Genomic DNA, 17,181 nt, shown 5'->3' with positions numbered 1-17,181 from the left:
CATTGAATAAAACAAGTTGTTTACATGGGTCCTTTAATAAAGGCTGACCTCCTGAGTGGTTTAAAGCTCACTGGCTCTCAGTTCCAATGTTGATGTTTCTCTTATCATTGTGGGTTTTCCTTCTTGATCTTGATGTCCTTCATGGACTAAGCAGGAAAAGCTCACCTTTCTGCTGTGACAAGGTACAGTAAATATCCTGACAAAGAGAACTAAGAAGAACCTGCTGTATAAAAAAATAAATAAAATAAAATTCAAAAAAAAAAAAAAGAATGACCACATTTTAATAAAAAACACTGTTGGGCCTCTGTGTCGAGAAAATTGGGATCATTATAACACAAATGTTTTACCAGTATGGGTACCCCCATCAGACTTTATACCACAATATCAACCATGAGGTTTGCTGAATTTTCAAGGCTTTCCCAGGACCTGTCAGACCTTTATGGAATTACTCCTTCACATATTCAGCAGTTTCCACAAGATGAATGCTTCATTTCTCATGAATCATAATAAAACAGCCTGTGCTTTGTTGGCAGAGTGACCTCTGCAGTCTTTTATTTTCAAGAGAAAAGATTAGACTTTCTATTTTATGGATAACGAAGGTGGGTTGTTGGTCTCTTGGCACCTTCAGTACCTGCACCTCTTTGTGCTCTCATATGAGTCTGTGATAAACTGATCACAGCATGATTATAGCAGATCTCTTCATATAACAAATTTTCTCCTAAATTTGAGGGTAATTTTTGTAAGTAGCAAAGTTAATATGTGTGAACTCATAGACTTTTATAACAAGAGGGCTGAAGACACCTAGAAGTCATGCAGTCCGACTCCTTGTTTCATTGTTGAGGACATCGGCTCCCAGGGGTGTAGCCCACACTCAGGGGCTAGTGAGTGACAGAGTTAGACGAAGTACTCAGGTCTCCTGACCCCTTGTGCTGAGAGCGTTGTTTTGCAAGTGTGCCTTTTTTGCATATAAATTATGTAAATTGCTCTATTGATCTACTTGGACTCATCCTGGACTCTTTTCATTTTTCAACAATCCATATCTAATCCCTCAGGAACCCCACTGACTCTACCTTTAAAAATGGATCCTGAATCTGACCATTTCTTATCAAGTCGCATCATCTCTCACCTGGACTATGGCACTAGCCTCCCAACTGGTTTCCCTTCTTTTTCCAATGACCCCTATTCTCCAAACAGCAACCCGGATGATTGTTTTAAAAGAAGATTTCTCAACCTCAGCACAATTGACATTTTGGACTGGATAATTCTCTCCTCTGAAGGGTTGTTCTGTGCATTGTAGGATGGGTAGCAGCAACCCTGGTCGCTTCCCACTACATGCAAGTAGCACCCTTCCCAGTTGTTACAACCCAAAGTGTCTCCAGTGTCCTGGCTGGGGGGTGGGAGTGTCTTTCCCTGTTAAAAACTACTGTTTTTATAACATAAGTTGGACCTTTTCACTGTCTTGAAAACTCTCCACTTGGTTTCCATCTTTGTCAGTGTTAAAGCAAAGTTCTTTTGCTTGTCTACTAGGTCTTACACGTCTCCCTGTGACCTCTTGGTCTTGTCTCCCCGCAGATTTCTTCCCCTAGGTACCTATTCTTCGCCTGTTATGGATGGATATTTGTGCCCCTCCCACCGCCCCTGCCCTGGCAAATTCTTATGTTGAAGCCCTAACTCCTGGTGTATATTTAGAGATGGAACCTTTGGGTTTAGTTGGGGGCCTCATGACGGGATTAGAGTCCTTGTAAGAAGAGGAAGAGAGATCAGGATATAACCTCTCTCTCTGTCTGTCTCTCTCTCATATTATTACAAACATGTGGATAAAATAGCAAATTACTATGAATCAAAAAATGAATCATTTATTACAAGGAAATGCATATAAATTTCAACAGTGGCTGTCGCCAGCTGAAGCAGGATTATGAGCGAGTATTATGACATTTGGTTTTATGTTTATATGTTCTTATCTGTGTACAGTAAATATGGGCAACTTGATTAATAATAAGGTTCTGAAAGTTGATTGGTCTCTTAACAATACCTGACATTCCAATGCTTGCCCACTTTTCACTGCCATCTGGATGGAGAGATTCCTATACACTAGATACCCATTACCTGGTACTTTTTCTAAATACTCTGAAAAAACCTGTCTCAGTGTTCCAGTTGACAGCTGTGCATTCATAAAAAGCAGTCCATCCCCCTACTGATGAAAAACACAAGGGAGGAGAAAGCCAGCTTACATTTTACCAAAATGAGGCAGGGGATAAAGGTTCAAACCCAGGGCAGATTAAGCAGCACATCGAAGTTTCTCTTTTAAGTGTTAATTTTGCATGAGGCCTAGGGAATGATAACCTAGAAGTCAGACTGTGTTACCTGTTAAGCTGAAAAATAATCCCATTACAATTTGCCCAGTATCACACAGCAAAATCAAGCTGTGGTTTAGAGATTCAGCTCTTGAAGCAGCAAAGAGATGAGAAAGCTACTCCCCCACTCTACCTTGGCCCTTATCATTTTTCTTTACCATTGGATTTAGCCAGCGGACACTCAGACAGTTGCCTGGGGCACACACTCCTTGCCCTATAAAAACCTCAGATCTCTCTGCAAAGCCTCCACTGCTTTGGGGAAGATGCCACGTGCTCAGAATGTGTGATGGGGAGCCTCTGTGTGGGACCATTGCTTCTTGAACTTCACATCCCGTATTTATATTTCTGAATTTTGCTCCCTGTCTTGTAAAGGGAAGAGAAAAAGAAGGATTGCTGTGTTAAGAACAAAACAGATTCAGCAACCTTTCTACCTGTATATTTATTTGGTGGTACTGGACTAGGTCAGCAAGTGTCCTGACACTAAAATCACTTTTCCTAATTTAGTCATGGTAATTTTCCAAGAGTTCACTCTTGGTAGATACGTCAGAACTGAGAAGGGTAGTATGAATTCATATACTATTTGCTTGCTTTTGCGATGGCCTCAGGGAAATAATTTCATGGGGGATAAAATTGCCAGATAAAATACAGTATGGCCAGTTAAGTTTGAAATTTGAATAAATAACAAAAAATGTTTTAGCATAAGTATGTCCTATGCAATATTTATTTAATATCAGCATTTATTGTCTTAAGCACGTATATACTAAAATGGCATTTGTTGTTTATCTGAAATTCAAGTGTAACTGATATCTTTAATTTTTATTGGCTAAATCTAGAGATGCTAATGGGGGAGAAACTGGAACTATCCTTTAAAATTTTTCATTTCATCCATTGCTTCCCTACATTTTTCGGTACGCGGGCCTCTCACTGTTGTGGCCTCTCCTGTAGCGGAGCACTGGCTCCGGACGCGCAGGCTCAGCGGCCATGGCTCACGGGCCCAGTCGCTCCGCGGCATGTGGGATCTTTCCGGACCGGGGCACGAACCCATGTCCCCTGCATCGGCAGGCGGACTCTCAACCACTGCGCCACCAGGGAAGCCCTGTTTCCCTACATTTTAATGATACTTAATAAATTCCCATAGTAAAATGCACTCGTGTTTCTTCCTGTTAAGTCTTTGCCTTATTGAAATTCAGTAATAAATGCCATAAAACCTCATTCATTTCTGATTTCCGTTTGTTGTAATAAAAACTTGAAGTTGAATGGCTTGAACATAGTCTCTCTGAAGGGCTGGAATGCACACAATCCTTTAAAGATACGACCACATCTTCTGACAAGTATTTTTACCATGTCTCTTATTGTAGTCGAAAAAAAGCACTGATACTTCACAGAAACCGCTCTGGTCATTGGTTCTGGCTTTGGTTAGATACACTTTCTCACTCTGGGCTGGCTGAAGTTAATGTTTTGCATTAATATGAAGCATATAAAGTACACCTCCAAGGCTCTAGCAGAATGAGTGCTAATATGGTTTTGCCCATCTGGAGACTAAACTGGTCTGAGGGGCAGGTCACCCAGGCAAGTGTTTAGAGTTCCAGTATTTTTAAATGCTGTAATTATACTGTGGAGCTAAAAGGTAATGAAAGAAATGTAATCTGATAAAGAATAATATATTTTCCAAAACTTCTTTTGCAAGAGGATTATAGCTATTGCAGCTGATTTAAGAAATCTTTTGACAGCTCCTTGTGTGAACAACCAAGAATGTTCCAAAGAACGTTCTAAATGTTCAATTGACTATAGAATTTTTTTTTTCCTTAATCCAGTATGGCCATTTGGTGTCCAGAGTGCTGGCAACAAAAGAAAGATGAGGTGTTGTCACCAATAGCCCTCTTTCTTAGCCTTTTCCCTACTTTTTTTTCAGCCTCTCAAAGAGAACTATACAACAAATATTAATAAAATATGTGTTGGGCTTCCCTGGTGGTGCAGTGGTTGAGAGTCCGCCTGCCGATGCAGGGGACATGGGTTCGTGCCCCGGTCCGGGAAGATCCCACAAGCTGCTGAGCGGCTGGGCCCGTGAGCCATGGCCGCAGAGCCTTGCACGTCTGGAGCCTGCAGCAGTGAGAGGCCCGCGTACCGCAAAAAAAAAGTGTTGAAATGGTATTCAGTTATTCGCATTCCTGGATCATCCTGGTAACTTCATCTTTCTACTTAGAATTGACCATATTGCACAAATGCACCAAATATGGAACATTATAACAAGATAGTTCAAAAAACACAAGGATCCCCAAGCTGTAGGGATCCCCAAACTTCCCCAACTGGAAGTTTTGGAGAAGCAGTTCTCAAGCTTTAGTGAATGTGAGAATTTCCTGGAAGGCTAATTAAAGCACACATTGTGGGACTCTGCCCCATTGTTGCTGACCAATTGCATGTGTCTGGGGTGTAGACTGAGACTGTGCATTTGTAACAGGTTCCCAGGTGGTGTTGCTTTTCCAGGTCTGGGGACCTTAATTTAAGAACCACTGTGTCAGATTTATAATCTGATATCCTAAACCAAGTAATGTTCACATTAATTAGGGGACCTGTTAATTCATGGGTTTCTGTTTTGTTTTTTAAATCCCCTCCTCCGTCACATAGCCTCACAGACATTGTAAGCTTTTGCTAGGGCTGATTCCAGAGTGGCCGCTGCACATGTAAGTGGTGTTTGATTAATTGAAAATGGATTATATTCCGTCACCCATAGAATAGTTTTAATTTCTTTCAATGGAGGTCTCTTTCTTTATCTTAACACAAGAGAAACAGATGCAGTAGAATATATTTCTAAGAAAAGATAATAATGGCAGAACTTCCTGGCTTGATTACATGAATTTGGGGATCCACAGACTCTCCAAGCGTCCCAAAGTAAAAGTTTTCATCATTTGAAAGAGACAAAATTATGCATAGTAAGTTCTATGGGGATTTGTATGACATTTTCTAATCTTAAAATCTTTTAGGAGCTTCTTTTTACATTCATGCTACTTTTCATAAATTTCATTTTTAGCTTTTATTGCTTTAAGCAGAAGCTCTAAAACATTGGACTTGGAAAGGAGTTTTTGACTTCATAGGGAATTATTTTTCACACTTAACAATGTTTAATATTGTAGATGAAATGTCATACCTTAAAAATCCATTCTAAGTCTGCCTCTGTGACTGGTCTTTGAAATTAACAAGAATATGATAAGGAGAGCAAGCACAAAGGGACTTAATCTTATAGAAACATTTTTACTATTTGCTTGATCATTTTGGTGAGTTTCTAAAACACATTGAGGATCTTCTCTATCTCTAGGTGCTCAATTAATATAAATCTGGAATACCCCTAGGAGTGTTTCTCCTATGCTTATTTATGTTTGACAAAACTAAAGCAAATAGATGTTAATATTTCTCCTTTGGGTCACCTCTTAAGAGTAGGCCTTCCTCTATATTTTCATTAGGAAAACATTAAAGGTTTTGCTGTGTTCGTATCTACTTATGAACTACCATCTTTCAGAAGAAGAAGAAGAAAAAGAATAATGTCTAAGGAAAATATGATACTCTATTTTTCTTGGACCAACACAGATAAGAAACAATACCAGTTAGTTAAATGCATATATGGCTCTTTGCCTAAATCCTAGACAAAGAAGATTTAGGAATCTTCCCAAGACAAAATTTGGAGAGAGAGAGGGCTGAGACTCACTTATTCTTATCATGAACTCTGGTATCAGACTCACTCATACAAATTTCTTACTGGATGGGATTTTGGTATTCTCAAGTACATTTCTCTAAATACAATTACCTTATGTAATATTATAGCAGGCCAAAAGGATTGCTTCTATGAAGCAAGACTGGGAAATGTTACTATTTGAGGGTTCAACTGAATGACCATGGGCATCTTAAAGATAAAACCAAACCAAAAAAAAGTGAAAACTTCTCCTGTTGGCTTTCTTCTGGATGAAATTCTCACCATTGTTATTCTAATGTAAAATCCTCTGTAAAATTGTAAAGTAGGTAGTTTCATTTTGACTCTTCCAAAGCATTCTTCTATTGCTTTCTGATTAAATCTTTCACCCATTTCCTAGGCGATCTGTATCCTCATCGAGCTCTGCCCAAATTCCAGCCACAATTTTTTGAGCCACAAGTCCCAAATGTTATTTGTATTTCTTTGCTTTCTTTAGTTTTATCATCTTTCTTTCTCTGTGCCTACATTAAATCAGTGTAGTTGATTTCACATTGAATTTTAGATGAAACAATTTGATATAATTATTTTATAAGATATGATACACTGGTAGGCCCATCCCTCCAAGGGGAACTAGTACTCTAAGAGAAGAGGGAGGAGGATAGCCTAGATTGAAGTCAGCGTAATTATCAGTGAGACATTTCTTAGGCCTGTGTATACTCTCCAAGGGGGTGGAGGCAGCTTGCCCCTACCATGAGCTAAAACTTTGAAACCAGGACCATTGGAGACACACCTCTTATTTCTCAACAGATTATATTTGCTTGGGTCCATGCCCATCTTTTCTAAAAATGAAATAACTAATGCAAGCAGCGAGACACCTTTATTCCAGAGTCACATGTTCCAAATATAATTGTGAAAAGGAGCACAAAAGCTCACATTGCCAGCAAACTGCAAGGGTAAATTGTATTGAAGAAATGTTAATCTTTATTTAACTTTCCCAAATTATGTACTCACAGTGCTGAAAACTGTCATAACCTCCTTGTTTCAGATTAAGTGGATTATTTATTTGTGATAATGGGCACATATGCTCATTAACATGGTGTCATAAACAGCTGTGTGAAATATACTGTGTGTTCTGTGACATAAATAAGGTGTTCAACATGAGGTGGTTGTTTAAAATATAGGCCCCAGGAAGAACAAAAAAGCAATCAGTGCTTTTTAATATAGTTGCCTGGTCTTGAATTCTAAATTTTTTTTCTGCCTGATTAATGCTACTTGTATGGAAATTGCAGGTATTACTCTAGTGAAATATCTTGACATTTAAGGACATTAGAACTTCTTTTTACTTTCTCATCCTTGGTGTATCTCTAGCTAGCTGTTCACTGTTAGCAGCTCAGTAAGCTTAGAGCAGCGTTCATTTGATGGATGTCTTCAACCCATCCTAATTCTGAAAGTTCCCAAACTGGATATTGAATTTAGAGATCATCAGGTTCAACACCCTCATTTCACAGAAGGAGCTGAGCTTCTGAAGATTTAAAAGGCTTGTTTGAGTCCCAGATCTTTAAATAGTAAAGCCAGGACCAAGGGCTAACTATCCAGACTTCTGATGTGATGTACTTTCCACTAGAGGAGTGGGCAGTAATAATTAGGCTGGCTACACCAAAACAATCTGACGGGAGGAGGGCCTTATTGGACAATGAGACGGTGAGGCTGTATCTTTTGGGATTTTTACCATTATAATTTACGGTAGACACGATGCTCACTGTTATTTTACAATTTATAATAATTTAAGCAAACTTTCAGCTGCTTTCTTTGGGTAAATGACCTAGTTGGATGAAATGAGTGTATGACAATGAGTGATGGGCAAATTTCAACAAAAACAATGAAGTAACAGACTTCTTTTCAAAATAAGGTTTAGAAAAATTGGGTTTGTGGAAACATGGCAGATAACACCATGGAGAAAAAGTGAGAAGCTGTTCAGCTTTATCTTGAAAGTGGAGTATACAAAGCTAGAAATGAGTCTGTCCATTGGTGCTAGTATGGGTCAATCCTTTATTATAAGAGTACTGATTATAAGCAATTTAGATGCCTGCCTTTTAAATAATAGGAAACTGGAACATTTTCACCAAGTATAAGAAAAATTGTTCCCATCACAGAAAAATTAAGGAAGCTAATGAAGTTGAGATTGTTATCCTGGAAGATTGAAGCTAAACATAACTTAGGGGAGGGAGTATTTTTAAAGAAATTAAATGTGTTCCTCTCCTCTGCACCGTTACACAGGGTGATTCAGGAGAAAAATGGGATTAAATGGAAGCAAGAAAATTCAGTTAAGACTCTAAGAATGATTCAATATTGAAAGCAAGGGATATTGTAGAATCCCTAGGCCCAGAAATCATTGAAAATGAAATTTAAAGTAATTGAACTTGAGTGATTTAGGTATACACCTGTCTGAGCAAAGGGTGAGCCCCATGACCTCCTGAGACCTCATCAAAGTCTTTGATTCAACAACCAAATATTCTGCCAGATGCTGTGATGCCAGCCCTGAAAAGAATGTACTTAAACTAATTGTAGGTGTTCTACCTCCTCCAGATTCTTAAACAACCTTCTATTCTTTCTGTTGATTTCTTATGTTCATAGATGTTTATGAGAAAAAATCCAACTATAATATTCACCTAGACTTCCTGGCTCGTGAGCAACATTTGGGTGGAAATTGAGACACATCACGGGTTTGTGACTTTAGGTGGTAGCTTTATTGACTTGCTTCTGCAAGTGGCATCTCTTACCTATTTAAAACACACCTGAGCTTTGTTCTAAATAACTTGTCCCACCCAGTTTGGAGCTGTTTTTTTGTTATTATTGTTAATGAAATACTGTCTCTGAGTGGATTTCTTTTTAAATTTATTGGATACTAAACTCAGAATGCAGAGACAGAAATAGCACCCTAAATCTTAGCTACCCCACTACTAACCATGGCTACTTTATTTATTTAAAATATATATTTATTTATTTCTGGCTGCGTTGGGTCTTTGTTGCTGTGTGCGGGCTTTCTCTAGTTGCGGCAATTGGGAGCTACTCTTTGTTGCGGTCCATAGCCTTCTCATTGTGGTGGTTCTCTTCTTGGGGAGCACAGGCTCTAGGCGCACGGGCTTCAGCAGTTGTGGCATGTGGGCTCAGTAGTTGTGTCTCATGGGCTCTAGAGCCACAGGTTCAGTAGTTGTGGCGCACAGGTTTAGTTGCTCTGCGGCATGTGGGATCTTCCCCGACCAGAGCTTGAATCCGTGTCCCCTGCATTGGCGGGTGGATTCTTAACCACTGTGCCACCAGGGAAGTCCCACCACGGCTACTTTGGAAAATATTAGTCTATTCTGTCTAAATTTTCAAGTGTTGATTGATATGTGATGGTGGCCATGCCTAGATTTCTATAAATTCTTAATTTTTTATATTATTACTTTTGGGACCAATAGTTTCATTAATTGTGGTTACCTCAATTGGACACTTTTTCACTTCTTTAACACCACATCCTTGATTTTAAGTTTCATTTAGCCTTGGACATTATTCAAAGCCCCCAGGTGTTTTGAAAAAGTTTTGTGAAGAAAAAGGCAAGGGATTGACTCCTGAGATCTATTTGAATAAGTGAACATATTTCCCTGCACTTTCATGTTCCAGGTTTCCAGATTAAGTCTTTCACATCACTGCGCTTCCTGTCGGAACCTTCTGATGCCGTCACGATGCGGGGAGGAAATGTCCTCCTGAACTGCTCTGCAGAGTCTGACAGAGGAGCTCCAGTTATCAAGTGGAAGAAAGATGGCATCCACCTTGCCTTGGGGATGGACGAAAGGAAGCAGCAACTTCCAAATGGCTCTCTGTTGATACAAAACATACTTCACTCCAGGCACCATAAGCCAGATGAGGGACTCTACCAATGTGAGGCATCTTTAGGAGATTCTGGGTCAATTATTAGTCGGACAGCAAAAGTTGCAGTGGCAGGTAAGTGGATTTTTCCTTCTCCTCCTCTTCCTTCTCCATCTCTTCTTCTACTCCTTTTTTTTTCTTTTTGAGATTAAAAAAAAAAGCCTAATATTTGTAAAAACAACGTATATTTTTTAAGAAAAAATGTAAAAACATGAATGTTTATTTCCTCACGGTCTTGATTGACTTTTTGCCTAAATTAGCTTGGAAAACAATAGAAGAATCTCAACAATTAACATAACATTATGAGATTTTCCAAAACAAAATTTGGTTCAAGTTGATCCACTACTTATGTGTAAGGAAGGCGTGTTCATTAATAGAAAAACATTAGAAAAATAATTTCCTAATTAATTCCATTTTACAGCCTCACTAATGAAAATTTGCAGTTTGTGTGTGTGTGTGTGTGTGTGTGTGTGTGTGCTTGTTTATTTGTTTGGGTTGTGTTTTTTTTGCCTTTAGAGCAGTGGATTTTATTTTAATTATAATGGCTACAACATATAAATCTCTAAGTGAAAAATAAAAATTTGAATAGTGCTTCCAAATATCTTTATGCTTGGTAATGTATTGACTCAATAACCGAATAATAAGATGAAAAGTTTTTCTTTTTATATATATTTTGAAGTGGTGCAGACCCTGAAAGAAACAGTACTGAATGTTCTGGAATCCATGGATATTGCTCTTTTTTGCCCCACTTATTTTGGTTAGAGGGTAGCTCATGATTATTTCTTTTCAGAGGTAGACCTGTAGGAAGAAGAATTAATTTTTCCTCATTTCTGTAATGATTCAGCTAAAAGTTGGGCTGTGACTTTGTTTTTTCATCTCTTTCTGTTGTTAATTTTGATATTGGTCACAAAACAAGGCAAATGGATCCAACCTGAAAAAAATTTAGGCCTTCAGATAGGTAAACAGGTTTGAAGGGCTCCTTTCAAACTTAACCTTCAGTTCTATTCACTTGAATGAATAGGCCATAATGCAGTCATTTGATATGGGTTTCCTTTCCCAGGGTCCATGTAGTCTATATACAGGAAGACTGATGAGAATGAGGACTCATTTTCAGCAATGACATTTACTAGGACAATCAGGCAGGACCACCCCCCCTACCTTGTACTCTTCTAGTAAAGATGCAATAAAGTTGAAATCTGAAAAAAGGGATTTTGTCAGATTATGATATAAAAAATTAGATCTCATAGATAAGCAATCAGTCCATAAATTCAGCTTCCTGCCACTCTTTTATGGCTTCTTTTCCCCACTAAGGACTCTCTTTCATATTTCAGTTAAACAAGACTATTCTAGAGCAAAGATGTCCTGGTGATACAGTGGTCAGCCATCTTGTTTTAACCTGGACTGACCTGCTTTTAGCACTTGAAAGTACTGGTCCTGAGATCCCCTCAGTCCCACGTAAAACCAGAATAGTTGGTCAGCCTACCTAGTGGAACCCTCCACCTTCTCTAGCAACGCTAGACTGAAGCATGGGTGCAGAGCGTCTCCTTCACTCAGGACACATATTAGGTGGCACCTGATCAGGAAAACCAAGGCTGTCAGCCACCTGGGATCTCTGAGTGATGGCTGTCTGAAATTTGATTGACGAGCGTAAAGTGTGGAGAGAACTGGAAGTCTATGTTAATGATGATTGATTAAAAAAGAAAAGTGGAGCAAGTGTTGAGGGTTAAGGTAAAAACTGATTTCCTGGAATGCTCCAAATGAAGCAGAAAGGGTACAGTCTGATTTCCCGCATTTGAGAATTTCTGGACGCTCACATCCCATCCGTCACTTGCCCACAATACAACGTAGCTCTGCTGATTTGAGTGAATCAGGCTGGTACTTTGATGCCTGTTCCAAAAGGCACACACATATGTGTGCTGTTAATGAATATGTCCTGGTAAGTTGTGGTTTCTGTTTCCTGTGATCTAGATTCACTTTTACATGCTCTGTTTCAATGGTGAGATGAAGAATAATCCCTTCCCTGTGAGATATCAAAATAAAGTGGCTTCTTCTTTTGACTTTAGTATTCTGTACAAGGATAGGCTGGCAGATTCAGTCACTGAGTTGCAATTTAATATTAGATTGTATCATTTCAAGGCAATGAAGCTTATTCACAGCCTTTTAAACACTTACCTTGCTGTTTGGCAACACAGCATATGTCAGTGTTATGTCTGCTCAGGTTGAGATTGCCAAACCACTGGAATGCACAAGGGGCATATATCTTCCCTGTAATAAAGACCACGGGCCTGATTTAATCTCATTTTTAAAACATTAGCAGTCAGTAAACCAGTCACTCCTAAAAGGTAACAGGCAGCTTTTCTTTGGATGAGAAAAAAAAAAAAAAATCTGTTCTCTACCCTCAGGTGCTGTGTAGAGCCCATTTAATAGAATGCTTCTCTTCCATTTTTGCTTTCTCAAAGTGTCTTGATAAAAAGAAGTGTGGCAAATGAAATCGGTCCTTAATCAGTCAGCTTATTTCATGCAATGATCTTGCCATACACCATTCATTCTATTTTCTAAGAACTTCTCAAGTGCTCTTTAAGCCCTGAGTACATGCTTAGCTGGAGAGGGAGAGAGAGTAGGAAAGGGAAATGAGGGGCTACCAGCGCATTCAACATCTTGTTAAAAATCTCAGTGTTACGGCCTACCGACTGTCAGTGTTTCTGGGAATTGTGAGTTCTATCAATAAGGAACACCTGGGTTGTTAAATCTCTATTTGAAAGCAACTTGGCCAGTACTGGCTGAAACTTGGGAATTGTATTTGTATCCAAGTAGCTGTAATCTAAAATGGTGCAGTATTTATCTGCATTGTGTACCTCTATTTAGCATTTCTAGACGGAGAACAGCTTGAAGAGAGGAGCAGAGCCAGACTTTGTTTATATAACTTCTCCTACCACCCTCTCCACTCAGTACCTAGAAAATCATCGGACATGTTTAGTAGTTTCTCAGTAGATACTTGTTTTGCCAATGAAGGTATGGGGCTTTCTGCCGTCTATGGAGAGTTTCTGGCCAATGTTATCTTTTTCCTTCTCTTCCTCATCCACTTCTTCATTATTGACCTTGATGTGATTAGTTAAATTTACCTATGTGTGTCCCTACTCTTTTTTTTTTTTTTTTTTTTTTGTGGTACGCGGGCCTCTCACTGTTGTGGCCTCTCCCGTTGCGGAGCACAGGCTCCGGACGTGCAGGCTCAGTGGCCATGGCTCACGGGCCCAGCCACTCCGTGGCACGTGGGATCTTCCCGCACTGGGACACGAACCCGTGTCCCCTGCATCGGCAGGCGGACTCTCAACCACTGTGCCACCAGGGAAGCCCTGTGTCCCTACTCTTGATGGGCAGAGTTGGAATAATTTGATTTATATCTCAATAGTCTACAAATTCATTAACTATTAGAAGATGGACTGTGCTGGAATATTCATGCTACGTGAAAAAAATAAAAGGCATGTGTCAGTTCCTTATTTCTTCCTATAACATCAAGATGAGTTTGCATCTGGCCAAGCACGTCTTCCCTCTGCCAGATGTCACCAGCTATCTGAGCCTGTATTCTCTTCCATAAAACAGACATAATAATAATCTACCTCCTAAGGCTGTGCTGGCTTTCAAATAACATCTAGGATGTAAAGCCATAGTGCAGAGTAGATTCTTATTCAGTAGCAGCAGTAGTATAAATAGACTTAATAACGGGTATTGTGTTATTACAATTATTACTACTAGGAAATGACAACTTTCAATATTCCCATGTGATGGTACAAAAAATTGGGGGGGGGAAGGAGGTAAATATAGGCTGCAAATCCTGAGCCATAAATATTATCGTCCTAGATCAGATATCTGCCTTTGCAATCCATAATTACAAACTGGCAAGACTGAATTGAGTTTTCAAATGGTTGAATCTCTCTGCAGTTTGTTGGCCAGCAATTCCAAAATCAGTTTAACTACGAAATTCATTTTTCAAAAGTTGATCTATTTTGTCAGTGGAGCCAATATAATTTGTACTGGGTCTAGACCAAGCAATAACTGCTGTCATTTTGGAAAAAAGATGCTGGGCAATCTTCTCAACCAAGCCTCCTTGATGCCCTTCCAACTACGGGAGTTATTTGGTCTAGATGGGGAGTTTAAATAATGCTGATGTGTAAGAAAACCAGATCACTACAGAGCTCCTCCGAATAATCATGAAAGAGTCATCTTATTCATTTTCCCTGACTACACTACCACCACACATCCACCATCCAACACACCCACCGACCCACATGACTACTTGCCCATCTACTTCTCCTGCAGGGCTCTTAGAAGCCCAATTGCAACCTAAGTGCTTCCTCTGCTTGTATTCACACTCTTGGGGCTGGAAGGCGGCCAGCCTCTCCTCCCTCATGTGAAGCCACACTGACTGCAGGATACATTACAGAGCATTTGTGTCCAGGTAGATTCTCTTTGTTGTTGTTAATTTTAAGCATTTATGTCTTGAATATTAAAACCATTGACTTGCTTTTTTTATAGTCCTTTGCTCTTTGCACAGTATATTCGTACACATTATCTCATAGTGCTCAAAAAAGCCCAGTGATATAGATACCCAAAATGACAGAGAACAAACTGAAAAGAGGTAGGTGGCTTTCTACAGGCAGAGACTAGAACTCAGATTGTCTAACTCTGGCACACACTTACTCCCTTATCATTTTGCTTCTCAGTCTAAGGACTAGGTTTAAGGATACTGCGAATAGTTTCCCACTTAGTCATTTATTTTTAATCATTCAAACTCTCCAAAATAGAAACTAAGGGGAAAATAATAGTAGATTTCTTTTATCCATTTATTGCCTTGAAAATATCAACTTCTTATGGGTATAGGGGTTCAGAAGAGGCCTCCCCAAGATGTGCTACTTTGGTATGTGGATTATTTTGCACTAAAAGCAGTGGAGATCCTATGGGCTCAAGAGAAACTACTGTCTGTCCCTTAACAACCTAGAAGAATTTAAATTGGGGATTTTTCCCAGAAAAAGAGTTATTGCCAGAGATACACTTTATCTAAGTGGCCCCATCTATATGGCAGGACAAATATCTAATTACTAAATGTCTGCTCTTCTTTATATTGTCCTGTGAATGACCCTCCTGTCCTGGGAAGCCCCCGCCTGTATCCCACTCCTTAGCTCAGAACAGCATATATACCTCGTTTTGGTTTTCTGTCTTTGAACCTCTCACATATGTGGGTTCTCTTACACTCTCGTATATGTGGGATTTCTGTACGTATGAAATTAAATGTGGTATTCTGTTAATCTGTCTTATGTCAATTTAATTCTTAGACCAGTCAGAAGAACCTAGAAGGGTAAAGGAAAGATTTTTCCTTCCCAACATGGGGAAACACTATGATTTGGATGTTTTCTTCTAAGATAAGATTTTGCTAGCACAGCTATGCATTAAATAATGACACAAGATCAATCTCTCCTGAAATGTGGAGAACATGTGATTTTTAAAATCCGCTTATAAATAGTCTTTCTAGGGGCAAGATTTTGGTTACCTTTTATCTTTGTAAGTGGTTTTATAATTCAGGTCGAATTTGCATTTTTTTTCTTGAAAATCAAGAAAATAAAAGGCCAACTAAATTGCATTTACTTGTGTTGTTATTTCATTCAGGAGCATATTTTTCTTACTTCCTTATTACAATAGATGTTTCAAGATGCAAATTGTAGCACTCTGCTTTTAAATAACACAGGCATTATAATTAAAATTCCCCTGAGTTTAAAAAAAAAAAAAATTAGTTACTTGAGGAGTAGTTTCAACGAATTCCCTTCCAGAATGCCTCCAATTTAAATGAGTTATGAAATAATTAGTGAAAGCATATTATGGTGAGAGAAGCTAGAATTGCTTCAGCAGAATGGAGCATTTTGTGAAATGATAACTTGACCTTTACGTTTTTACTTAAAAGGAAACAGAAAAAGGAGCTTGTCTTAAGAGAAGGGAGAATAAACTACATTGCCTCGGGCCACTCAAATGTTATAGAAAGGAAATAGCAAGAAAAAGTGCTCATATTCCTTTCCTCTACAAGAACAAATATAAGAATCTTGCCTAGAAGGTCAAGTTCATCCAGTGAAGCAGTTTGGAAAATGTATCCCAGTGCTCTTGAATGCTCTCAGAGTTCTATTTTGGGGAAGGTTCAGTTACAGAGCAAAGTTTTACATTTTATACTGAGAGGGATATTGTTTATTTTCAGACTGGTGAGCAGTAAAATCCATTGTTCTGACTCCATAGTTCTTAATGGTCTTAATTATCTTCATTTAGCTAAGTGTTCTTTTGTTTTGTGGTTAAAGCATGAGAAAGAAAGAAAATTTAAGGAAGGATTGTAGTGTTATAAGTAATTGTTGTATGTGTGCTAATCTTATAATTTTCTTTTAGTTTTATTGCCAAATAAAACTGGGATAATCACCAATATTGCCCAGTGCCTACTTACCCACACACTCCCACACCCTCAACTTAAATAATGGCATTTTAAAGAGTAGGTTTTTAGTTGCCTCCTTCCTAAGTCAATTAACTCTGCAGTAAAATTAAAATAGAAATATATTCCTGAATAAAATATGCAGAGTAGAAAGACATCGTCTACATTATAAAAATTACAAAAGAAAACTTGACAGGGCTTTTTATAGTAGAAACATCAACAAAATAACTTTAAAAAATCTTCCAACCTTTCACTGCCTTTTCTTTGTTATGAATTCTAATTCATATGACAGTGGAAATAGTAATTATTCATTCTAAAATTCAGTATCTTAAGAGCACTGTTCTTTTATTCAACTGTTAAGCTAGCTACAGTGTGATTTTTGCTGGTGCTGTAATAAAAACGAAGGGGTAATATCTAAAATAGTAATACTATTTAGTAATACTAATAGTAAAACAGTACAGTGGTAGTGTTTTAACCAAAAACTCTTTTGAATTCTAGAAGACCCCCTTGGAATACAAGAGATTTTTTTTTGTTTTCTGGCTGTTTTTTTTTTTTTTATCAATGTCAGGCTAACAAAGACTTAAATCAGAGAAAGTAAAGTAGATAGATCAGGTGGTATAACTGTAAATCTCTGATAATTGATAATAAATTTAATAGAGCATTTTACTTTTATGAACCTATCACTGGTACTGATTTTTTTTTTCTATTGTTTTTTATGTCCATGCTAAAATTTATTATTTAAATTTAGTAAAGATCTACGACTTAAGATATTTATA

General features: G+C 38.4%; 1 protein-coding gene across 1 annotated transcript in view; it reads left to right on the top strand.

Moving 5' to 3' along the window:
- The window catches only part of DCC (DCC netrin 1 receptor), a 1,166,576-nt gene that overhangs the window by 397,195 nt on the left and 752,200 nt on the right, over positions 1–17,181 (top strand). Inside the window, 1 exon segment of the mRNA XM_029216808.1 lies at positions 9,700–10,020. Within this exon segment, the coding sequence (XP_029072641.1) occupies positions 9,700–10,020 (321 nt within the window).

Source organism: Monodon monoceros, unplaced genomic scaffold (assembly GCF_005190385.1).
Source record: "Monodon monoceros isolate NGI ecotype Baffin Bay Population unplaced genomic scaffold, NGI_Narwhal_1 Super_Scaffold_1, whole genome shotgun sequence".
Classification (NCBI taxonomy): Eukaryota; Metazoa; Chordata; class Mammalia; order Artiodactyla; family Monodontidae; genus Monodon; species Monodon monoceros.
This window is presented reverse-complemented; position numbering and strand designations above follow the sequence as displayed.